Source organism: Thunnus maccoyii, chromosome 6, assembly GCF_910596095.1.
Source record: "Thunnus maccoyii chromosome 6, fThuMac1.1, whole genome shotgun sequence".
Lineage (NCBI taxonomy): Eukaryota > Metazoa > Chordata > Actinopteri > Scombriformes > Scombridae > Thunnus > Thunnus maccoyii.
The window spans coordinates 20,710,113-20,737,184 of record NC_056538.1 but is presented as its reverse complement, the minus strand read 5'-3'; the positions used below and the strand labels follow the sequence as shown (position 1 = coordinate 20,737,184).

At 39.4% G+C, this 27,072-nt stretch overlaps 1 protein-coding gene across 7 annotated transcripts in view; it reads right to left on the bottom strand.

Annotated features, from left to right (window-relative positions):
- stx1a (syntaxin 1A (brain)) overlaps positions 1–26,908 on the bottom strand; it is a 63,868-nt gene extending 36,960 nt beyond the window's left edge. For 2 of the 7 annotated variants that reach the window (XR_006096386.1, XR_006096387.1), the window contains exons 1-2: positions 26,380–26,901; positions 7,460–7,537 (exon numbers count right to left, since the gene is read on the bottom strand). Coding sequence is in view for 4 of the 7 variants with exons in the window: in XM_042413171.1 (XP_042269105.1) it covers positions 7,460–7,537; positions 26,380–26,409 (108 nt within the window). In the remaining 3 variants the exon portion in view is untranslated. Of the gene's footprint in view, positions 1–7,459; positions 7,538–15,855; positions 15,968–26,379 lie in introns of those variants that run through there. The other 5 variants (XR_006096388.1, XM_042413173.1, XM_042413171.1 and 2 more) reach the window with 5 other exon arrangements.
- Positions 26,909–27,072: the final 164 nt, after the last annotated feature.

Below are 27,072 nucleotides of genomic sequence, written 5' to 3'. Positions count from 1 at the left end.
TAGCCTGAGTGATGTTGATAGAATCTGAAGTGAAGATGTCATTATCATATTAGAGGCAGAATGAAAGCAGAGTGAAGCAGGTTCATGTGAAGGAACACACAGATTTTCAAGTTTTTCATGTTTATTTGGCCTCAATCATCACTTCTCTGTGACTTTACAGACACCTAGAAGGATCTCTCATTCATGCGTGTGATGTGTCGACTAAATTTGCATTTCTATCAGCAGCAAACTGGGCTGTTTTCAGACTAAAATCTATTAAGTTACCGACTCAGACATCCTCATCAGTATACAGCTGCTATTTATAATTAATACAAATGCAGCAGTTCTCACTTGATTTAAATTAATACTGTTTTTTAAACTAATTTTAGTCAATAACAACTGTCAGGGACGATGTATGTGTGAATTATAATGTGCAGTGGAAATGACTCAGTTTGTAACATTTGATACTCAGCCAAAGCTGTGTTTTTACTACCTGTGATGTAACTGAGAATCGGAGGCTGTAAAGTGTGAATGGGGCTTAAATAAATCAGTGCTGTGGGTAATGGAATCTAAGGCTACTCCAGTTTCCTTTTACAATAAAAAATGTCATCACTACACCCATACATTACACCCTTATGTGATCGTTGAATATCTCATTCTTCACTGGACATTAATATGCTGCTATTACAGCCTCCACTCTTCTGCAAAGGTTTTCTAAAATGTTGTGGGACCTGGCAGAAGAGATTTGCTCCCATTTAGCAACAAGAACATTAAAGAGGTTGGATGCTGATGACTGGAGATAATGTTTGGCTCACAGTCTGCTTTTCAGTTCATCCCAGAGGTGTTGGTTGGGATTGAGGTTAAATATCTGCAGGCCAGTGAAGTTTGTCCACATCAAACTTGGAAAACCATTTCTTTATGACCTGGCTTTGTGCACAGGGGCATTATCAAATAGAAACAGGACAGCCACAAGTTTGGAAACACACAATAGGCCTTTTTCATGGAGGACATTTTGAAATATCACAGTAGGAAAAGCACAGGAGTAAATAATAAAAACAAACCTCAATGATTTTGCATATTCAAGGGTATTCAAGGATATTCTACAGGGACGACAGACCGACTAATGTGAAAACAAATTTCATTGTCTGAGACAAACAATCACTTTAACTCAACACATTTAACAGGGCAAAAAAATGCTGTTCTTTTTAGCCACCCATGGACTGAGGCTCAACTCAGAAAGAGCTACAAATCCACAATATTACTTTGCTCTGTATAATTTAACATAACTTATACTGAATAACACATATGAAGTTTTGATCTCCCCCTATGAATCCTGGTGAGTTGGTTCTGACCAGTAACCACACCTATGATAAATAGGTAAAGCTGGAGGAACGCCACATCAGGACAAAGCTAACAAATCGAACATACCCTAAAACAGCAGGAAGATCTCAACTCATTATTATCAATAAATGAAGTAAGTTTAATGAAACAATGTGTCAGTTTAATTTACCTAAAGACAAACATAGAGTCAAATTAACTGGTTTAGGGAGACACAACGCAAGCTAAGAGGCGTGTGACTGGGCTTAAACACTCTTTTACTGTTTGTGTTTCTGAACACTGTTTTTTTTTAAATACATTAAAGAAATTAAGTGCAAAACATGCGTATTCTCCTCTGAATACTGCATTTCACAGAATCATCTGCCACTAAGATCCTGGTTTGACATTCTAACCAATCATCTCCCTCCTCCTCCTCCCTGCTGCCTCGTTACCAGCTGTGCTGCCTCTGGCTCCGGTAACAGCTGGACAAGCAGCAGGTCACATCTGTCGGTGACTTCATCAATCTGTACTTTCATCTCAGCCTGTCATCTACTCTCGATTCACTTTCCTCCACCTCTACACCTGCTCAACTACAGGCCAGCCTGTTCTCCCTTCGTTCTTCCCTCTGGTCTCTCTGATACGACCAAAGTCACATCCTCTCGCATATCTCTGGTTTATGCATACCTCTGTCAGTCCTCTCAGATCTGAAATCCCTCCACTCCTCCATCCATACATTCCTGAGCTTCCTTCGTCTCAGCTTGGGTCATTATTCTCACATTATCTCTTTAATTAGCTGCAGATTGGATCTGTTTTTAATAACATCATAATTGGCTTTGGAAGACCACTGAGGAGAGACCAGGCACTACCAAAGGCTCTGTATTCACATGAGGTGAATACAGAGTTAAATGCTCGGAGAGAGATCACAGAAGTTAAAAAAGTAAGACAGCTAGACAGTTTGATAGGATGGGAAGTGAGCAGAAGATGAAACCACTTTGAGCTGTCTCGGTTCAGAGACCATGTGTTAGTGAGTCACTGTGCGCCTCTCAGCTCTCATAAGACATCAGGCAGATTTTATTGGCGTGGGAGAAAAAACACTATCAGATACATCAGGAAAAACGCATATACATGCAGAAACAAACAAACAGACACACAAACACACACACATTTACAGGGCCATTTCGCAGATTTTTATAACTATTCTTTATGAAATTCATATATTTGACATGACATTTGTCAGTTTTCTGTATCTTGTATAAAAGCCCTGTTAACCACCAAAGTCCTACAGCTCGTAATACAGTCTAGGATGAGAAGCAGCAAGAACAATTGCCGTTTTTGCAGTTTGATGTCTAATTTTAGTGTTTTGGTGTAAAAGTCTCATTTTTATATTATCATGGGAAAGATAAGGCCTGCGGCCACAGCGGGTCTGTCTTGCGTCTTCTCTCTTCATACTTGCATCATCAGGTGAAGGATATTGGGGACATGAGAAAAGACTCCTCCTACAAGATGTTAGAAGAATACTGACGTGTAATGGTGCCTATATTCAGGTCATACTATGACAAATACATGCACATAAGGCTGAAAATCTTTTAAATCTTTTTTTTATGAAGTCGTACAAGCAAAGTTATTTCTTTATGTTGAAAATTACCCCTATTTATTATCATCAATGGTTTAAGGGCAAATTTATAATATTTCTTTACTTCTTTTAACTTTGAGGTATAAACAGGACTTTGAGTAATAGATAGAAAATCAGAATATTGTGTGCTTCAACATTGGCTAAAATACATGCCTGTTTTCTACAATGCTGATGTAAATAAACCTTTTACAGCATCATGAAACCCCAATAACTAAGAACTTTAGTTGCTTTCTGGTGCTTGACGTTTGTATTTAAACACCAATCAGTTTGAAAGTGATACCAGCTTCAAATCTTGTGTTCCACTGTACATTAAAACACTATTGAGCGACAGACACTTTAACACCATCTCTGTGACAGATTGGTTCATGACTGCATAAGGTTAAAGCTTCAGCTAAGCATCACATACTGCAGAAACATACACATGCTCACACTTCGCTGTCAAAGCTGTCAAGTCAACATACAACGTACAGACTGAAGGCCAGAAAGTGCAGAGGTAAACAGGCTATGTCAGATGTTGTACCTGCTGTTGAACGACACGGCAGAAAGACTTCATTACAGTTACCATGTGTGGTTTATGTCAGTCAGTATTGCGACAAGTCTACAGACACTATGGAAAACTTGCTGAACTATTAAAACTTAAACTTTTCTGCCACTGCCTTTTTCGAATGTGATGATGGATTATGGAATAAAGCACATACATCTTCAAATGATAAAAAGTAAAATAATAATAATAATAATAAAGCATAATAAAATAATCATTAATTACTATTAAAGCACACCATTGCAAACCACAAGAGAAATCAGAGTGAAGACTAATTAAATGATCAAAAAACTGACCTTTTTTCCAAGCTTTTCAGACGAGTCAAGTCAATTTTTATTTTTATAGCAGCCAAAGATCACAAAAGTTTGCCTCAGGGGGCTTTTTGATCTGTAGAGCAATACATCTTCTTAAGTTCTCCAGCTAACTTTCGACAAACTTAGCTAGCTTAAAGACATCAAAATTTACCAACTATTCCAATTTTTGATCATTCATACACAAGAATATATTTAAAGGTTTTGTCAATGAAAAGTGACACTCTGAAGTTCATCATAGTATGAACAACAGAAGTCAATTGCTTCAAGGCATCAGGCTTTGGTTTGATTTGGTTTAGGGCTGCAACTAACAATGACACGGTTACAATTACAGAGCTTAACTAGCTTGTTGTGCTACATATCACAACCTCTTGACTTTTTACTTAAGTTCTTTGAGAAATTTACAATGTAGTACAAAGTCAAGAGGTTGTGATATGTAGCACAACAAGCTAGCGAAGGAATGTGTGCAATGGTGTGGCTAATTGATATGTTTTTAATAGTTTTTGGACAACAATAGCAGTCTAAGGCACATATATATATACATATACGTATATCAGGCTTTGGATACACACACAATACTTTTAATGATCAATTCATTGTTGGTTTGGCTCTGCACATGAGATTTGTTGACAATAAGAAAAATATAGAAAATCACCAGCCTTATCCTTTGAAAGGTAAAATAATTTCAGTCTTATCCTTGAATTGCCATTAGTGGGCCTCTTAAACTCTTTAACATCCACACACAAACAAACACACACACAGATAGATATCCTTGCAACATACAGCTGTGTAGTACATGATACTTTAATACATTATGACAAAGACACCACCACATGCATGTTTGCAGAACGAAATGCCACAAACACATTATGAAATCAATATCAACACTCTAAGGGTCCTGTTTATGGTGTGAGTGAAGGACAGCGGTCTGCTATCCCTCCACTGAAAGCTTAATTAATGCACCCAGTCAGGCTGAGAGCCTGATTACTCTTTCTCCCCCTCTGCTCCCTTAATCTGCTCCCTGCACTATCTACATCTCCCTCTGTCACATCTTATTACCTGTTCCTCTTCTCTGGTCTTGCTATTTAACTTCTTCCACATCACTCTCATCTGGCTGTCTCACCATTTCTCCTGCTTCTTGCTCAGTCTGAAACTCCGTCTCCACATTTCACTCAACCTTGTCTCTCCTCACTTGAGACAGAAACTCCAGACAGATAAAGAGATGTTCGTTTTTATATCAAGGATGGATAGAAACTGTCTGTCAGAGGCGAGAACTAGAGACAGAAGAGAAATGAGAGGATACAAATGTGAGAGAAATGACTGCAGGCTGCAATGTTCCTCACAGCTAAAACATCCCACAATTACACTGTTTTAAGTGTAGGTTAAACTATGTACATTCAGGAGATTTCAGTCCTGGGTACAGCGAAGTAAAAAACAATTTCTTACTCAAGAGGTAAAAAAATCTGTGTTTTGTAGATCAGGGCCCCATTCTTTGTGTTTGTGTGTTCTTTGAGTTATCCAGATTATAATGTTGATGATTTGAGTTTGGATATTTTGGCTGGAGATACATTTGCTTTTTAAGCTTTTTTTCTGAGATTTATAATAGCCTTTCTTGCTAAGGTTGTTGCTGCATATTTTGGATCAGATGTTGGCTCAAACATGCATGGATGTATTTGAGAAGTTGACATTTTGAGCAAAGAATGAGAAAAAGTAGTGAAATCCTACTACTATAGTTTGTTTCATTGTTTGTTGTTGAAGTCTGCTGAGAGGCAGCTTCCATGAGCAGAATGAGCTCCTCAGGAGGGAGGCCTTAAAGAGACAGGAGCTAAACAACCCTCCTGAGGGGCTGTGTAAAGGGTCAGTATAAGTAAGGAGTTCTTGAACTGTAAACCATGCAAGGATACTCTGGTAGAGTCCCAGACTAAAAATATAGACCTGTAATTGTGTATATGGCCCCTTTATGCCACATTTGAAGAAAAAGGCATTGGTCTTGTCTCTACGCTCACACAAACAGGGAAAGAGTCTGGGTCTCTCATACTGAAACGAGAAATCTAAAAGCTAATGCAGGAGTCGGCTGGGGAGGTGGAGATATTCGACTGCTGAGAAGCAGGTGGTGGTTGTAGCAGCAGGAAAGCAGTGCTGAGCAGAATGACTGAGCACCAAATCTATTTATGTGCTGCCCAGTTGCTTGTGTTAGTGGTTGTTGTCATATATGATTGAAGGGTATGGACGATGTAAATTTAAAATGACATCTCTGCTTGCTTGAACTACCACATGGCTCCATTTATCAGTAATTATTCACCACATATTTACAGTATGTCCATCATAAATCTGTTGGTTAATTTTTTTGAAATATTCCCCTTAAAATATTAAATAACTACGCAGGTTTTTGATGGATGCACCTGCAGTTCACACACAGAGGATTTGGCCTCTTTAGTTGTTTCATGTTGCTTTGAAAACTCACATATCAAAGTGTTTATTGTTAGACCTCTTTCATAGCTCGCAAATGCTGCTAACTGGCATTCAACCTCACACTACCCACCTTTTGTAGCAGCATTAGCAATGGTGATTTAAATACTTCAAAGTTAAAGCCCCCCGTATACATAAAATGATATATGCAGGTGTCTTAAAAACTGTAAAAATATAGAGAACCAGAGGATCAAACAGATGATAGATGATGATAAATATGGAAGTCTCCCTCAGCTTTCTTGTTATTTGAGCTGAATTATCCTGCTTTTTACTTCTAAACCACTCGCTGTATAAGGCCCATTAAAAAGGCATTACAGAGGCCACTTTACTCACAGAGAAAGATGTCAGAGAGTAAAGTCAGTCTGGCTCCATATGACTGATGATTCACAGCAGGTCTCCATCTCTCTGGGGAGGAGATGTCAACTGCCGCTACACTGAAATGGGGGCCCCCCCTCTGAGAGCCATGACGATGTTCAGTTTGTGTTCCCAGCATATGTGCACAGCATGTACAGGAAAATACACTCCCAAACGCATGCATAGATGCAGTTTTACACAGGCTCGGTGCATATCTGTCATGCACAAGAGGAAAGAGTGGAAAGAAATTACCATTGTTGTTATTCAGAGCTGGACACGGAGTGCATTGTTGTGTTGTTGAATCAATAAAGGCTTTTTGAAATGAAATAAAATACGTAACGATCCATGTCACACCAGCAACAACATCAATAGCCATAAATCAAATCAATGCTCCCCAGAGATAAAAAATGTCACGAGATTGATAACAGAGCTGTGAAAAATCAACAAAATTAGATTCAATACTGGGAGAGGAATAATACCCAGGCAGATTTGTCCAGTGGTTCTCAAACTTTTTCACATCAAGGACCCCTAACCTGACACAAATAAGACCACGGACCCCCATTTGATAAGATTTTGTACCAGGGTCTCACATTTGATGAGACTTTTGCTTTTAGATGTTTTATTACAGAAAGCGTATGAAACCCGTGACCAAAATACTCACACATTCTGTCATCACTTAGAATTATAGTGAAAATACATTATTCTCCTTTTTGCTGGGGACCCCCTGGAACCCCTTCAAGGACCCCTGGGGGTCAAAACAGCAATTTATTAGTGTACTATGAACTCGTTGAATAGGTGAATGAGATCAGTGATGGAGAGAGACAAAAGAAGATAAGATCAATGAGAGCAACACACCTGTTCAAAGAATTCGTCCATAAATCCTTTCTCCATCCCAACGGTGACTTCATCCTCCTCCTCTGTCGTCTCCTTCCCCTGAACAAACACACACACACACACAATTAAAAAACTAATATTGAACATGTTCCCCAAAAACTTCAATTGTGATCAAATGGAACAAACCATGTAAGTTGTGGGTTTTTTATTGTTTTTTTTTTGCATAATTCAAGGTGAAATAGAACAGCATTAACACGCTCCCCACCTCTCCACCCATCGACTGATTAGAAACAAGGAGCACTTAACAACACTTGTAATTAGAACCACAGGTCGAGTGATTAGCAAGTTATTATTGAATTAGGATCTAGGGGCAGAGAAAACCTTGGCTTTTACACACTTTTTCCTGCACACACATACACCAACATGCAGATGCACATGAACATTTCAGTTTAAAAGTATAATTTGACATTTTAGTAAATATGCTTATTCTCTTTCTTGTCAAGAGCTAGCTCAGAAAATCGACACCACTCTTGTGTTTGTCCATTAAATATCAAGCTGGCGCTAGCAGCTGGTTAGCGTAGCACCTCTAAAGCTCACTTATTAACACATTATATCTCATTTGGCTTACCCATACAAAAAAAACAAGTTGTGGTTTTACAAGGAGCAAAAATACGAATAAGCATATTTCCCTGAAATGTCCACCTGTTCCTTTAAATGCACAATATGGGAAGCAAATACATATATAAAAATTAAAAAAAAGGTTGCTCCAGTATGTAAGAAAAAACACAAGAGTGGAACCTGCTTTCAATCTGAAAATGACTGACAGGTCATTTAATACCAGACAACAACAACAAGAAAAGTTTGTTTTTACTGCTGCTGCAAAATATTATATTTACATCAATAAATATCAGTAAATAAGAACAAGTAATATTTAGTTTTTCCATTTCTAGCTCAAACTATACAAAAATTCACATTTACATGGTCACAAAGATTACCAATCAGGTCTTTAAAGTCTGTCTACTAACATCCAAAGATGAAACTTTACCGTTGAAACAGTTCCATCCTGAAAAGTTAAAACTTCTCAGACTTTCCAGTGTCTGGCCAATGATTCATTCTGAGATACATGTTCATTTCTAATCACATATCTGCCATTACACGACATTAGCAGGGATCTCATCTAGCTTCATCTCATTCATCTAGCCTCTGTCAAACTAATTCAATTCCCAATTAGCAGCCTATGAGATCCATTTGCTTATCAACGCTGTGGAGAAGGAGTGTAGTTTCCATCTTGTACTGGCTGAAATGATGCCTTATTCTCGTCCCGAAATTTCCCAACAACAGGGAGAAAATCTTGGAGATACCGGTCATGTTTTTACTACACACACACACACACACACACACACACACATACAAATCAGTGTAAGTCAGTTGACGTCTTGTTTCTATGACTTTGGACCACATAGTTGGTTATTGAGCAGTGACACAATGTAGACACTGTAAATACAGACCCTCATATAATGCTGATGACAGCGACTTTCCTAGTTGTGTGCATCAAAATTACAATTGTATCTATTTCTCCTTCCCACCATCAAGCAGCTCAAAAAACCAACCCACCAAATTTTCTATTTAAAATCCTCATTGGCCCAAAAGGATTGTGGTGTGATATTGGTGTAATAGGTTTCAGACACTCTGGGACTCAGAACGACTACTGTATTTGACAAACGCTTCCTTTTGAAAAGGAACCACTGTAAAACTAAGATGAGAATTTCCTGAGCGCCCCTCACATTTAAGAACTACTCTTTAAAACATTATATCCAATAAATATTTAAAAACCACCAAGAGTCGTATTAAGAGATTATTTTCATGCCACTCGTGTGCAGGCAGTCGGCCAGGTTCATCTAGAGAAAGACACTAATATGCATGAAATACAGGCATCCATGGTAGGAAGCAGGATGAATAAATTCCTCTCAATACATCAATGATGGCTCCCTTGTAGATCCCTTGCTAATCTAGAGCTAGTCAATATCTATCTCTCTGCTGGTAACATTATGTTAACATTGTTGTTATCCAAGGCACAGCTTAGGTTCTGTGGAGACTTTGAATATTGTGTTTTAGTCAAATCAACAAACACAGAAACACACTTGATCCCAAAGCAAAATCCACTGAGACCTAAACAATCACAACTCATATTATATATTAATAAAGAAGATGGCTGAATGAACACTAGAGTTGTTTATAATGATAAACAAAACCAGATCATCTCTATAGGGCTGCTGAACCCAAATTAACAAAAAGACACTAATCAATCACCTTGTTTCAATATATTGTAGAGAAGATGCCCACGATGTAAACTGACATGTTAAGTTATTCAAACAGTTTTTCCAAATGTGAGATATCAATTTATGTAACCACGTCTCTGTGAAGAATAGTTTTTTTTGTCTATAATGGAACAGATAGAAATAATTACTCTCACATCAATCAACAACAATCCCAAAATAAATGTAGCTTATGAGTTGCTTCTTTGATTTTGCATGTAAATTGAGACACTGAGTAATGAAACCTGTGAATAACTGTGTTTCTAACAGTTACAGATACGAGCTAATACAGGCGTTCGTGTTTTCTCACACACAAACTCCTTCTGTGGAGAGTTAACTTGTGATGTGCTGACAAAGAATCAGAATCAGCAAAATAGAGGAGAGGCAGGGAGGAAATGTGGGAAAATAGAGGGGGGAGAAGTAGAGAGAGTGAGGAACCTGCTTTTGAGAAAAACTTCTGAGATAACAGACTTGAGCGAGAGATGGCGACGCAGTTGGCACAAAACTAAGTGAGAGCCACTGTGATCACACTAATATTATCTAAACCCACTCAAACTATATTTAAACCAACAATAAACAATGAAGTGTTTTATTCCTCAGAGCTATTTATTTGGAAAAGCAGAAATTAATCAGACTTTTACATTTTTTAAAAAAAAGGTAAATGAGTCTAATGATTTAATGTGTTCAATGTTCATGACAACACTCATTTTAGAACAAAGCTCTTCACATGGCATCAATAAGTCAAACTTGGTGTTGGTACAGCATTGGAGGAGCTGCAGACTATTAGAAGCAGAGAGAAAAGACGCGGCAGCAGCAGGAGGAAGAGGAGGAGGACAGGTAGGGAATCTCAATGAGTTTCCACAAGGAGAGCCCCAGTGGTGTGTTCAGACTCCACAGAGAGATTCTGTATCTCCTGCAGAAAGAAGGGGGCCTTTGGTCTGGTTTTACTTGGAGTGGTGAGGAGGGAAGAGGACCTCAACCTCCCACCCACATCCACAGCTCCCGCTGAGTCACAAAGAGGTTGAAGGAGGACTTCAGTGCTGCACTCTTGACTTAGCCTACGGACTTGGACATGACTGTCCACAGGCACAGCAGATGCGCTGAGCTCAAGACGCACATGCACACTGCAGCTGACACTGATAATATACACCAGATGGTAAACAGAGAGAGAGAATAAGGCCTATACAAGCCGGTCCCCATTAGGCCATAACCCTTCAATGCACCCTGCCTCTGGGGCTCACACTCGGGCGAAACACCCCGGCAGGAAAAGTGGCCTGATTATGCTGCTTATTAGATTAGAGAGTTGTTCTAGGCACCATGCCAGCAGGGAGTCACTCCATAAAGACAAAAGTCAGTGCCTGCACACACAGTGTAAACAGGAGGAGGAGGAAGTACAGTCCCAGAGTGAGGGAGCGAGAGATAAAAAAGACAAGGAGTGAGAAGGATGATGTCAGCACGGAAAAAAAAGGAGGAGGAGAAACAGCAACATTATTGAAAGCTGTGAACATGTAATTGCATGTGCAATCAGAGGACACGGAGTTAGTGTTGATGTGTATTCTTAAGTTGTCAGGTTACATGGAGAGGAAGAGAATTAAATGTACATTTAAGTCTGTATGCATTCGAACCCTTTTCATAGTATTATCTGAGAATATGAGAGAGAGTTTTTGAGAGACAGTTCAAGTTGAGATGGAAACCCAATTGGGCAGTACTTTATTGTCCTTTTGTATTTCCATATTACAGTAGACCTGTTTCCTGTATCTTTGTATTACAGCCAATTCAAGCAGCTTCCTGTAGTCCCATTAGAAATGACTCATAAAAATCTATGTCAGCTGCACAGAGGACTACTGAGAGCATAACCACATTTATTATCATAATACAGCTAGGTAACATCCATTATGTATGTGTGCTCACTCACACACACACACTTGAACATTTTATTATTTATTCATATTTCCTACAGTAGACAACTGCAAAGATATGAAGAATAAGAACTGAATAAGAGTTTGTTTTGTTCTCTGTATGCAAAGCCTTGTTGCTCACATGCATGTGCGTAAATCTGCTTAGTTCAACTGGAGAGCACATGGAGAGGACAGTGACCAACTGATGTTTCAAGGCCAGGTCATTGGCTCACTACACACACATATGTTTGTTCTTCTACACTTGTGACAATCATTGACATAATGCATTATCTAAATACTAAACATGTCAGTATGCTTGAAACTAACTAGTTCATATGACATTTATGCATACCGACTTGCATTCTCTCCCTCTCCAATTAACCTGCCTACTTAAGAGAAAACATCAACACAGCCTGTGTATGTACATTTAAAAAACAGCAACATCTTTTTGCAGAATCAGTGCTCCCATTAAGCCCAAATCGACCTTTCCACATCCAAGTGGCCATTTGGATTGGCGAAGGTCAGCGTGAGGAAATGTAGTCATTTGCCCAAGTCTGAGAGGGTCCCTGTGCAGGGTCCCAAAATTTACTGTACACACCAACAAACCCATTAACGTGTCCATTTATACAGACAACTGGCTCCACTTCAATGTCCGTTTTTGGACCATATCTGGCCCTTTACTATAAAATAATTCTACACACACTGTGAGCACTTCTCCTAAAACTAGTCCTTCAATAGAAAGTAGCTCCAATAAGATCTGTGGATTATCCAGAGTTATGGAGACACTGTTTCTGGATTGACATGTAGCTTTTTTCCACTCTCAATCGTAATTTTTCAGTACTGTGAACACCACCGATGAAATTCCTCCACCTCCATTGTATTAGGGTGGAAGCAGAACTCTCAAAGACTGACATATAAAAACCTGTACAAATAAGACCAAAACTTGAAGTATAACAAGTTGTATAACAAGTGTTTTTTAATTTGGGAGAACCCACCCTTTAAGGTTAGAAAATGCATTATATCAGTGAGGGTCTTTCCAAGAGTAGACGACAGATATCTCCAAACATGGACAAATAAAACCAACATATCTGCATGGATAGATACCTGTAAAGGTAACTAACTGGACCAACCCTAAAACCAAGTCTTAAACCTAAAACAGCCCTGTGAAGAAGTGAGGGCCAGTCAATGTCCTCCCTTCCTAAAAATGTCTCACCGCTTAAACCACAAACTGGTCCTCACAAAGATAAACTTTCAACAGTGCACATACACACAACCCCACTTATAAAAATAGCCACAGTCATGCCTTCACCTGCTCCCATACTCAAGCCCTCAGGACATTCGCCACCTACACGCTGAGAGATCTACCGTATACTGTATATGCATGCAGGAACAGCTGGGAGTAAAACCACAGAGGAAGATTAATTTTGACTCATATTGTAGGCTTGTAGCTGATGCTCAGAGTGACTTTATTACAGAGCGCAGGTGTTGAATTGAATTTACAGGTCACCAGTCAAGACAAAGAGTTGGAATATTTCTACAACCAAGAGAAAGCATATATATGCATTCAAAACGATTTCAAAGCAAACTAAAGCATTCATTTTCCATCATATGTGAGATGTCTGAGAAAGATGACAAAAGCAGCAGAGCATTGGTGGCACAGAGGTGATGCTGCACAACCGCACATCAAAAAACCAGCCACACTGACTGATTGCCCTGCCGGTCGGCTGACCGAATGACTGTCAGAGTGAATGACTGGCTGATAGAAGGGGAGGACACAGAGTAGGGCTATTGAGACAGGATAATTACACAACCATGTAGCAGTGTGGGTGACGAGAGGACACAGGAAATGATAGATTGAGCCAAGAGACGACCAGCCAGATGTAAAACTCAGTTCTTTTCACATTACTGTGCTTTCTAGGATTTAGGATTTTATTAGGATCCCCATTAGCTGATGCAGAACATCAGCTACTCTTCCTGGGGTCTACAGAAAACATAGAAGCAACACAACAGATAAAAGACAACAGATAAGACTTAAAGACAAATCAACTAAATAATGTTAAAATCAGAACAGTATAAGTAACAATATTCTTTCTCGCAAACATATTACTATATATATTCTTATTCATATCGATGTATAAACTATATTAATATACACTAAATTCATAAGCACTGAATATACATACAAAGTGAGATCTTACAACATATTTATATACATAAAAATAAAATTTGAAAAAAAGTAAAATATATACAAAATGTGGTTACAGGTTAAGTGTGACTTCTCAAAGAGAAACACAAACATTGGTGGACAACATGGGGACAAACATTACTCTCAAGGCTCAAATTAAAGATATGGCCAATAGGAGAGGCAATATGGTCTGCTACCGTCCTTAGTAGCTTTCCATCTAAGTTGTAAATACCAGCTGATTTCTCATTATTGATAGACAGCAATAATTTTTTCACCTCTTCTATACTCACTTCACACAGTTCAAAAGTACAATTTTTGTCTTTCATCATTTGGTCTTTTATACATAAATATGATGGCTCACAACTTGATTTTTTTGTAGTGTATTTCATGCTTTAGTTTACACACTTAGCCAAGAAAATTATCAATAAAATAACTGAAAATATCTAATGGTTTAGTCATTAAAGATTAATCTGATTCCATGAAAGATGGAGTTGAGTTATTCTTTCTGTCCATGATCATCATCTAAGGTACTCCAGAGCTTTTTTCCATCATGCTTTATATCATATTGTTCCTTATTTTACAGTATGTCTGCCAGCCAGGTGTGCAGCCAGACTTATTTGTCGCTACTTTCGCTTCATCTCTTTCAACTAGGGCTGTAGTCAACCAAAGAAAATCTTGGTCAACTAAAATCGTACATAATCTTCACTTAATCGAGTAGTCACTGGGGGGAGGGGGGACAACAGACTTGACTTTTTAGCATTTATTAACTGACACACTAACCACGGTGCACTAACAGTTCTAACAGTCAGTTTCCTGACAGGTGCGTGCTTATCAATAACCGGAAACAACAATTTCATGAATACATCAAGTGCAACATCTGGGTCCTTCTCTTTACTCACATCAGACCAACAAATATTTTTAACATCATCCACATAATAATCTCTTAAACACTATTTTAGGTCCAGACTTTGGAACTTTGGCTTTCCTGGATATAGCTACTTGATTATGATCGCTAAATGCAATGGGAACAGATACAGCTTTGGAGCAAGGTTCTCTAGCGTTATTGTAAATGTTACCAATGCACATGGATGATATGATTCCTGTGCAATTAGTGAACACCCTGGTAGACTGATTAATGACCTGGACCAGATTACAAGCACTGGTTACAGTGAGAAGTCTCTTTTTCAGCTTAACGAAAGAAAAGTAATGTTCAGGTATCCCAGGAAATAAATCTCTCTATTCACATCTCATATTCTATCAAGCATTTCACTCAAATTATCTAGATACTGACTGTCAGAACTTGGAGGCCTATAGCAGCACCCCTACGGCAAAGGCTTTAAATGAGGCGGGTGAACCTCCAACCCATACATTTCAACAGCACTAGACATTAAGTCCTCTTTGAGCTTAACAGGAGTGTGGCTTTGAATGTATATTACAATTCCTCCCCCATAGATGTCCCTGTCTCTTCTATACATGTTATATCCCTGTATTGCCACTGTAGCATCATTAAATGAGTCATTTAAGTGGGTCGCGGAAATGGCCAGAATATCAATGTTGTCTGATGTTAGCAAGTTATTGATATCCTGAGCCTTATTTCTGAGGCTACATATATTATAATGGGCTATTTTTTAGCCCTTTCCTGGGAATATTATCAGATACAGAAATGATATAGAAAAGAACAAACAGAGCAAACGCTATTCAACATTCAGTGAAGTATGTATATGTATGTATGTATGTATGTATGTATGTATGTATGTATGTATGTATGTGTGTGTGTGTGTGTGTGTGAGCAATATTACAAATCCATAGACTTGGCTCTTTCCACTCTCTGTCTTTTGGGAGGGAGGGTGCAATCTTGACTTTTGTTAGTGTGGATGGCCTTTAGTGTACATTTGGATTTGCATTTGGACATCTAGATTGTGCCTTCAAAAATATTTACCAAAACAATAATTCATCTAGATACAGGTGTAAGTTCCTTACAGTTTTCCTGCTTTGAATTTCTTAATATCTCTCCATCACCTGACACCTGGGCTGCTTCTATGTGTTTCTCTTTCCTCCTTAAACTTTTTCTTCAGTTGCATCTTCTTCACTTTCCTTACTTCTGTCTCCTCTCTCCTGATTCCTTCACTCACACTCTGGAAATGTAAAAAGCCTTCTTTTTAAAAGTCTGAGTGAGCATGAAGCAGAACTTTAGCTTGTATGGTGTTAATTACAGTAATTGTGGACAAACACACAGTAGGAATGCATCAGCAGTCAAGCTATCCAAACTATCAAAGCTACATCAAGCCAGTTTGAGCCACTAACAGCTGTAAAGTGATGGAAAGTCTGCGTAATGTTTTTTCAGAATTTGAGAGGTGGGTAAATGGCATTTACGTGTGTTTAGTCTCCACTACAGCCCTGTGTATGACTGTAAAAATGAAAAAAGGGAAATATGGGACATTTACAGGTGAAATTACGAGACGGGAGTACTGTGGGAGAGGGGGTGAAAATACGGGAAAAACCCGGGAAAAACGGGCGAGTTCACAGGTCTGCTCCATGTGTACGAGCTGATCAATGCACTCCTGCTGGTAACTTGCAAATCAAAAATACAGATCAATTTGTTTTAATTTAAGACATGTACCAGCTGCAGTACTTTCCAGACAAACTTCTCTGTTATTTATACACATCCCTGGAGGACAGCACAACTACTTGTGGGAGAAAATCTATTCTTCTGATTTGCCAAGACATTTGAGTTTGAATCCAGTACAACTGTGTATCTAAACACTCTGCCTTCTGTCTTTATTTCAGCTTACTTACCACCACTCACAACTACCAAACCAGATTTTAGGTTATGAAAGCAGCAAGACTGAGCCGAAACAGTAAAGTTGCAGGCCGTGAAACCAAAAGAATGAGGTGAAAGATGTTAAAAACCTCTGAAGAGATGAAGACCGGCTGTCAGGTGATATTTATCTGTCTACATCAAGCAGCAACTACCACAGTTTGAAGCTGAAGTCAATATCTTAATACCTTAAAATGCAATGCCACCACATGCCGGTTCCAAAAGATGGCTCCAATTGACTTCCATTCAAAAAGCGTCAACTCCTCTCTAGAAATATTAAGTCAATCATTTATTTCAACGAGTCATTATGGTCTCAATTGCTAAATTCAGACCCTCTAATAAGTTATTTGGTGGTCATTTTAGAAATCATTGCTCTGTTAATAAGATTTCAACACTTACAGTAGGCTTTGATGCCTGCTGTGTGGGCGCTGAATGACAGCCGTGATTGACAGTTCGCTTATCTGCTGCTCTGGGACTCGCACTAAGTTGGACTATTGTTGCAATATTTCGGTAAGTTTAATGTTACTTGATTATGATAATTGCATATTGTCCGTCTATCTATGCAGTCTATGGTGTACAGGTAGTCATCTGACCAATTGTTTATATAAAAACATTGGTAAGAGCTCCAACAATAAATCGATTGACCGATTAGTCGGTCAACAGAAAATTAATTCAACCATTCTGATAACTGAATAATTGTTTTAGTCATTTTTTAAAGGAAAAATGACAAATATTTGCAGGTTGCACCTTCTGAAATATGAGAATTTGAACCTTTACATACATGTATATTTGGATTTTGGGCCATTGATCAGACAAAACAAGACATTTGAAGGTGTCACCTTGGCCTCTTCATGACGGCCATTTACACTATTTTTGGACATTTAATCGAGAAAATAATCAGCAGATTAATTGATAATAAATAATCATTAGTTGCAGCTATAATATTGAACTTTAAAGAACTTCAAATGCCCCAAATGACCAATTTCTTGGTCTAATTCCAGACCTCTGAATTGCTGTCCACATCTAAGATGTTAGATGCTAACAGGGTTGTCATCTTCCTGAGACAATTTAAAAATGAAAGAAGGATGAGATCAATGCATCTGTAAAGGTTATTGCAAGCCAAATTACAGAAACAACAACTCTTAAATAGGCACATCTTCAATCAAAATGAAAAACGTTACGTTAACTGCTCCTACAAGTCCTACCGCCGCTTCTGTGTCGACTGAAAATGACATTGATGGAACGGCTACACCACTCACTACTACTATTCAGTGGAATTATCAGTTCCCAGAATCTGGAGTTCAATTCCCATCAATTTTGTAAATTTCCCAGCACTCTTGTGTCACATGTTAAGAAATTCTTCATTGCTAACACCTAGAAACCTTTCAAATTTACATTGATAATAATCGTATTTGCACAGATGATTGCATGATTGTCTGTAGTTATTTATTTTTTAATGTTTACTCTTCAAGTTACATCATAAGGCTCTTGGCTTTTTCGGCTCTGCCAGCACATCTGTAGTGAACGTATGATTCGTTCCTTGTATTTTACCTGTTATAACTTTGCCATGACTTATTACATTGGATATTGATTTGATTTTGTTCAAATATACTGATGCTTTGCATTCCAGTGAAAAACAGATCAGGCCGAGGTTAACAAGATGGTTTTTATCAGCCATGCCCACAGTGTGGAGGGCTCAGCAGATACACAAAGAAGAATAATGTGGGTGGAAGAAGCGATGAAGCACTGCCACCACAGCAGCACAGAGTCAAAAAGTGTGTGCGCTGCATACGCAACAATTTCCTTTTCCTAACAATCCTCCTCAATGTCCTCCCCCTTTAATCATCTTCCTTTTTCTTTCTCATTCTCCACGTCCGTCATTCTCTCGCTCTCCTTCCTCCAGACTTCAGCTTCACTACAGAGTCATTACAGCAGCTGGCCCACACAACATGGACTCAGTTACCTTTGTCTCGCTCTCCCTCCTCCTCACGCCTTCACTTCATCTACATTTAAGTTACAGTATTTGCGTTTTTTCTCATATTTCTTAGTAGAAATGTGTTCAAAAGTATATTTTAATATGGAGAGGTGCTGTCAAAGACTTCTGTTACCTAGACTGAATGAAACAGCCTGGCAGCAATACAGAGATATTCCCCTTCAAGTTTTTAAGTAAGACTAACCCTTCTAACGAATCAGAGGAGGCCAAAGTCAGGGGTGGGCATTCACAGCTGACAACCAATAGGTGAATGCACTTCTGGCCTACTACTAGTCCTGTACAGGGCGTTCAAGCTAGCATTAGATGAAGACGTCACTATGGCTCACTAACAGGCTAGCATGCTCTCAATACCTACATCGAATTGAAGAGCGCCATCGTTTCCAGTTCCTGAGGAGAAATAAATACATCGGGTCAGCGGGAGAGGAAGGGGAGGCAAGAGCAAAGTCATTTGCTTTCAAGCCTCATGCCAGCAATAGCTTGACTTCCAGAACTTGCATAATGAAGCTTTAACCTTCATTTATTCAACCAAACATACACTTTATTACCTGGTCTTGACAGAAACAATATCTTACTCTGCTGTACATATGGATATGGTTGGAATCACAAATAAGAAGACGATTCCTGAAGAAGGCACTTGGCCAAAATGTTGATCTTAATCTGTTAAAATAAATTAGAGTTATGACTGTGTGGCTTTTTTCACTTTTTTCAAATCACAAATAAACCTGACATTGATCTTCCTCATACAGTCGCTTCCTCCTCAGTGCATCTTACCCCAGATTTCTCCCCTCATTTGATATTCCTCCCTGTTTTCCTCTCCATCCTCTGCCTCTCTCAAATCATTCTGACCTCTAACAGTGTAATCATCAAAGTGATGCCATTTAAACGCACCTAAATACAAATTCACAAACTGACACACTATAAAAGGTTAAATTATGACTTATAATGCGATAATAACACGTTGGTGCACAAATCAATGATAATCAATTTCAGGCCCGAATTCAAATGTCTGCAGCAGCCAGTTCTCACAGATAAGTCTTTCTGCTGCAGGGACTCAGATGAGATGACTGACCTTTTAGACTAAATAGTGGATGCTTACTTCCATTTTGGGTTGTTAGCACGTAATAGGCCAATGGGTATGGATATGAATACACAAATTAAATGACGTTCATACAAAAAACAGCTGGCCCGGGCATGCGTGTCGACAGCTGCGGGGTGGTCAGTCAGTGTTCAGCGTTGCAGGAGTGGGGGGATAAAATGTCATAAAGCAATTGAACTTTAATGACAGATCACAGGCAGCAAAAAGAGATGTGCTGTCACCTCTCCTGCCATGCCTTTTCCCACCCCCAGTCTCCTCTCTCTTTCTCCCCCTGTGGGATATATTCAGAGCACCTCACTCCGTAACTCGCTGACCATGAAGGATTATGACAGCACCAATGCGTTACTAACACAATCATACTGTAGGTATAGGGGAAATGTAACAGAGAGTGAGAGGGATGTCAAGGAATGGCAGGACCAGTAGAAAAAAATAATGGCAGCAAAAGGGGAAAGATGAAAGAGCTGTAGGACAGGAAGTGCAGAGAAAAGAGAAAAATATCATGAAAGAAGCAGACGGATACAAAATGACAAAAAAAGAGAGAATATTTTAAGATGATCAAAATAGCCATTGATTAATTATGAAGTGACAAACTCTCTAGTGTCCGTAAGAATTATGCGGAGGTCCGAGGAGGGAGGAGGTCAAGGTGGATGCTTACCATTTCTTACCAGCTGTCAATGTTGGTTTCTTCTAGACATGGCCATGATTATTCCCCAACCTTAACAGAGTATATTTTAACCCAAACATGATCTTCCCCCAATCTTAACCAAGTTGCTTTTGTGCTTAAAACTAACCAAAGCCCAACCATAGAGTTGTTGGATCATGAAAAGGTTTTATTTTTGTCACACTAACAAACCATGTGGTCAGATCACAAAAGGTTTATACTCTAAGTTTTTGTTCTGAGGGATAAGTAGATTAAAAGAAGAGCTGCAACGATTAATCAATTAGTTGTTTGACAGAAAAAGAAATCAATAATTCAACTATTTAGTCATTTTTTAAGCAAACATGCCAAAAATTTGCTGGTTTCAGCTTCTCAAAGGTGGAGGATTTAAGGCTCTTCTTTGTCAAACATGACAGTAAATATTTGGGTTTTGGACTGTCGATCAGACAAAACAAGACATCTACAGACGTCAACTTTGACTATGGAAAATTATAACGGCCATTTTTCTGACATTCTATAGACCAAACGATTAATCAATTAATCAAGAAAATTATCTGCAGATGACTCCATAATGCAAATAATTGACAGTTGCAGCCCTAATTGAGACCTATAGCAAGATTAAGCACGAATATCACCCGACAAAGTCAGACAGAGCTACTTAGGGCCTTATGAGGTCAATGACAGTTCACATGGTTGTAAATTATGTTTACAGGCCTTAATCTCCAACAAGTATCTGTGATAAAAGACGTTATCTGTATGCTACCACGACTAAAGAACCACTCTGCTACCACTGATTATGAGATGATGTGAAAGGGGAGGCTGGCACATTAAAAATTCAATTTTAGCAGCAGTAACAAAGATGACCTGAAGCTAATTCTCCCACAACAGATGGGGAAGGTTTGATCACAGAATTGTCTTTTTTAATTATTAGGATCTCCATTAACCGACGCCTCAGGAGCTGCTACTTGATTTCACTACACAGTCAACACCACAAAAACAATCAGCAGACACTGATATCAGAAGAAGTCAACCTGAAAAATGGATCCATCATGAACACTGGTGCTTATTTCATGCTTTACTGGAATAGTTAAGGATGGCATAGTGCATAACGGTTCAAATGGACCATCCATTCACACATTTCAAAAATAACTATTAGCAGCCAACAGATATCGGGTATCGTTGCAACTGTCACCTCATTTGCAGAGACAGGCAAGTCCCTGGTGAAATGCCAAATCAGTCACACTCATTTCATGCCTCATTAATGCAATTATGCAGGCTTTATGTGTTGATGAATAATGTGTTTGTCAGTGTGTAAGCATGTCCCTTTCTCATGGTAATAGTAAAAATATAGGATGATGACGACACATATTGGCACTACTTAATTCCCTCTACAGCTGATTTTATGAATAAAGGCTCATTTGTGGGTCAGCTGCCAGTTTGTCCGCCACAGATCCAGGAGTTTACAGAGGCTTGAAGCTTGTAACAAGGACAAATAAAACCTCTGACCCTCTAGGATCAGTGTTCAGTTCAATAGCAACTGAAGTGGCTCTTTTTTTCCTCGCTGTTGTTTGTGTCACTAAAGAAGTGTCAACGAGCCAAGATCGGGTCAAGGACAGAAGAAAAAAAGAGTTAAAAGATGTGGAATAAAGGTGAGATGGACATGAGCGGCGAAGAAAGGGGGGGAGGGGGTAATGAAAAGAAAAGGAGAAACAAGAGAGTCAAAGACAAACACAGCCTCTGAGTCGGTGCTTCCCATCTATCCTATTAGTTAATGTGTCACTCTAACGCCAAACAGGCAGTGACAGTGAGTACTTCGACCATATACACACACACAAAGAGCTGCCCGAGCCAATACTAACACTGACTAACAAGGCTGCACAGAGGACGGGAGGGAGAAATGAAAGGAAAAATGTAAGGGAGGACAAGAAGCCATCTGATAAATCACTGATAGGAAAAGAGCAAAGAGCAATAATAGAGGAACTCACCATTACTGAGAGGATGAAAGAAAAAAAAGAGGGTTATTATTAAAGAGACGGAGACGGGAAAAGAGGGAGATATGTTCAATCAAACGATGAGATGGAAGAAAAAAGGCAGAGTTGATAAAACGTCAGGAAAAAATGAGGAGATATGACCTGCTACAGGTGCAGCGCTCATAACGCCGGCCTAAATAAATAACTCACTGCCACAAAATGATAAACAATCACATTTGATTGATAACAGTCTCTGTGGTGTGTGAAATCTGTAATAACCTCATCAGCGCGTTTCCCCTTAGGCTTCAAAGCTCAAGGAAGGCTCACAAACGCATCATATCTGCACCATCTGTCACTAAATCACTGCTGGGCCAACTGGGAGTGATGGGACAAGGTGAGGGAAGGGGAGAGGACGTATGACCGTTTTAGTTATTGACACTGGCAGCTTTAGGCAGCAAGCTAATGAGCGATTGGAAGAGCGGAGCCGTCAGCAGGTGTTGAGCTCATAAAGTAGCTTCATGTACATATGGACGACGTTGGAGCAGAACGTGCACTCTCGCACAAATATCAGCAAAACACAATTTCCTGCCAGGATGACACACAAGCACATGGATGAGTAAACTTGCAGTATGACTCTACAAAAACACACGGAAGCAACCAAATCTGTAAAGCTCAGTTCTCTTCTTCTTGCTGCTCCCAAGCTTGCTTTGTATGTAAAAATGAAGGCCTCAATATGTAATATCTTTGTCTTTTGTTATGTGTAAAAACAAATGTTTTCATGCTGGAAGAAATGTGCCAAAGTCCAAAAAAGAATCACAACATTTAACTGAGAGAGTCAGAATGCAAATCTAAATAGTCTAAATAAAGAAAAACTTAACTGGCTTTGATGAATAATGTCCATATAAATTTCAACTTGCCTTCACATACAATACATATCAAATACCTGATTCCCATCCACATTATTCAGATATGATTTTGCGCTGTAGACCAGTGTCTAGACTTTGTTTATTTGACAGTTTAATAGTTATTTAATAAGTAAACTCTCTTATTTTGTTATAGCCCCGAGCCGAATCCCTCAATCCCCCAATTATGGTGATTATTTGCAAATCAATGTGAACATCAACACTGAGCTGGGAGAGATTTGGGGACACCATTATCTAGCAAGGCTCAACCAGACTGCATTATGCATGGATTGCTTTTCTAAGCACCTTGGGAGTGTGTGTAGCCATAGATACTGTCCAATCAGTAAACATTTAGTTGTTTAGTTATCCAGGAAGCTTGGGGTGGCAGCACGCTAAGAAAGACAGCTCAGACATCCTTTTCCTCAGCTATGTCCTCCTGCTCCTTCTGTGGGATCCCAAATCATTCTCAGGTATTCTCAGGCTGAGGCCAACTGGATACAGACTGAGCCACCAGGTGCTGAACCTGCAAGATCCCAGGTCTAAATCCACTCTTTCACACTGCTGATCCACAGAAGTCTTTGAACTACTGTTAGTGTGGCCCCTCAATATGGTTCAGAAGGCCCTACCAGGAGGGGCCCTGCCTAGCAGCAAAGTTCCCAGAATCAAAGGGGCACCTAAACACCCCCAACCATGATAAGGTGAGGTTTCTTGGGGGGGGGGCTCTCCACTCTCTCAAATCTCATTCACAACCATTCAAATTTTATTTCTTCTTTTTTAAAAAAAAATTATTAAACCATTTCAAGAACAGCAACCACATATTTCAGCTTGAAATTAAAACTAAAGACCAACAGCAGCCCAGCAAGAGGTGAGTTAGTCCAAAAAAAGTGCAGCATGGCTTTTGCTAGACTAGCTACAGGTGCAACTGGCAAAATCAAGGTGTACACACATATGCAATATAGCCTACATTAAAGTTAAAATCAATGTCGAACATTAAGCTGAAGTGTTTTTAGGAACTCAGTTGGCACTCACCACCAAATCTCAACAGGATCTCAGCCCAGTCACAAGTTATAACGTTGCTCTAAATTGAAGCTGCAGCTCAAAAGGTGTTGGGTCACTTGTAGTGCTGAAACAATTAGTCAATTTATAGATTAGTTGCAACAAAATGCTAAACATTTGCTGGTTCCAGCTACCAAAATGTGAGGATTTTCTGCTTTTCTCTGTTTTATAGCATTGTAAAGGTAATGTCTTTGAGTTTTACACTGGTAGACAGACAAACAAAAGTAAAATGAAGACATCACTGGCAACTTCTGATGGGCATTTTTCACCATTTTCTGACATTTTCTAGACTAAGTGATTAGTGGCTTAATTTAAAAAAAATAATTGATAGATTAATCAATATTGAGACTAGTTACACCAGCTCAGAGTCTTTATACAATCACACATGTATCCTACACTGTGCTGCTGTAATGTGTCGACAAGCACCACTGAGATGTTTCCATGAGATTCAAGAAGCTGCATTAACTTGAGGCTGTAATATGGAAAACAAATTTTAATCTAGTGCTGATGGGAAATAACAGTCTGTGACTTGCAATTTACTTCAATTTTGTTTGGTCTAGATTGCCTGACATGGGTCTGGCTGGAGCAGACATGAAAGATATGATCAAAAATAAGAAAACTAAACAGAATCCGCAGCTGACAGATAATTTCTGACGACTCGAAACTGAAGCTGGTGAACAAGTCTCTGTCTCTGTCTATCTCAGTTGCACAACTGCATCTCTCCAGCACTGAGAGGAGGCAGCATGGCAGGCTGCAAGGCACGCCTCTCTAACACACACACTTGGCAGGACTAGGTTGTCTCCCTCGAGGCCAATTCATAGCTAGATCTTCACTGAAAACCGAGGAGCCGCAAATTGTTTCCCCTCTCTCTCCCCAGCTTAACTGGCAATTACCCAGATCTGACAGTAGCCACTTTGCCAATACACACACACACTCACACAGTAGCCTATATCAAGCTCAAAAGCAGCATTCCTGTAAAAGGATGATACTCAATGACTCCTCTTCTTTACCTGTCCAATCATATCCTTTAGTTTTGGTCTAATTTTATCCCTGAATGTCTTTGAGCAATAAATATAAAGGTGTTCTTCTATGACTGTCTTGATTTAAACTATATATATGAGGATATTGAGGCTATCAGGTCAAATATTTTCACAATTAGAGGATGCGGGATTGAGTATTGAGGTACGGAGACTGTTGGTGCGCACCAGCCCTCTCCAGAATCTGTTATGACACAATGAACTCCGGTCTCTTTCTCGCACACATGCACAGAGACCCAAATTAACTACAACACAATTGCTAGTAATGCACAAAACATTGTGCTGGGTGTGGGTGGTTAAAGGATTTTTTTTTTTTTGATAAGACCGCCTGTGACGCGCAGAGGGCGGACATCTAACAGGTGAAATGGGCGAGCTGGGACCAATTTCCCTCCGTAATCACACACCCATAATTGGCCAGATCGATGAAACGACACACACATACACAAAATAATTCAATCACCGGTCGCACATTTCCACATATGCAATATGCAACCTCTCTCTTATGATAACTGTACAAATTTGGATGATACCACATAAAAATTGTAGAATTTAACACTGAATGTTAAATGAATGAAACAATCGAGATTAAATTCTAGTAAGTACAAAATGTCTTAACTATACTCCCTTGAGTACAACAGACATGCTATAATAGCCTATAAACTGCTGGAGGAATATAAGCAACAAGATCAGTGTTTTTTGGTGGGAGATTGAAGGGAAAAACTGACTTTTACTTTAAAAAAACTGAAATCATCAATCTGCCCTGGGCTCAATCTTGCTTTAGACATAAACAGTAAACCTTGGTAGCTATAAGCGCCTGTTGCCCAAAATAAAACACAATTTCAGGCTCCATCAGACTCCCCGAGAGTAACAACTGTTGCTCAATCAGCGCAGCGGGCGCTGTGGCGCTGCCCTCTCCGACAACACTTTTACATCATCTAAAAGCGGATTTAAAAATCATTTATTCTCAGATCAGGTGGATGCTGAGCATTTTAAAGAATCAAACAGTAACTTACATGTCTAAGTTCTTGCATGCGGTCTTTCATGCTGCCCTGCTTCGCCGCTGAATCACTCTTATTCCGTCAGTTGTCGTTTCCTAATGGATGTGTGTGATGATGGAGCGGCGGGGCGGAGACCGACAGGATGATGAGAGAACGACCGAGGCGAGGATGCGCGTCTGTCGGCGGCGAGAGGCGGTGATTTCCACCCCCCTCGGTTTGGATGCTGGGGTGGTGGTGGGACCACTTTACAAAGCCGGGTGACGCGCACAAAAGGTGAGGCGAGGCCTTCCGCCGTTAACCCATTACACACCCGCAACTTCCTCCTCAATTCGCACTAATTGAGTCTTTTAAAAAAATAAATAAATAAATAAAAAGTACTCAACCCTCCAGGTTTCTTTTTGTTCCGCCAACGTCAGTCTGACAGCATGTAGTTTAGTTTGACAGAGAAATAACCGCCCCAGAGAGACAGGCTTAGTGGTGAAATTGTGTTGAATTTCATTATCGATTGGGCACGTTCAGAGATAACGCCCAGGTGGTTTGCACCGTGCCAAAGCGCACAGCGACCTCTGTTGGCCACACGAAGCGCAAAGACAGCACAGAACACATCATCAGCACAAGAAATCTTCATTATCAATTGGATTTGTCTTACATTATGTATAGGAAAATATAGGCTATTACATCCCTTTGGTTTTCCTTTTTGGTGAGATG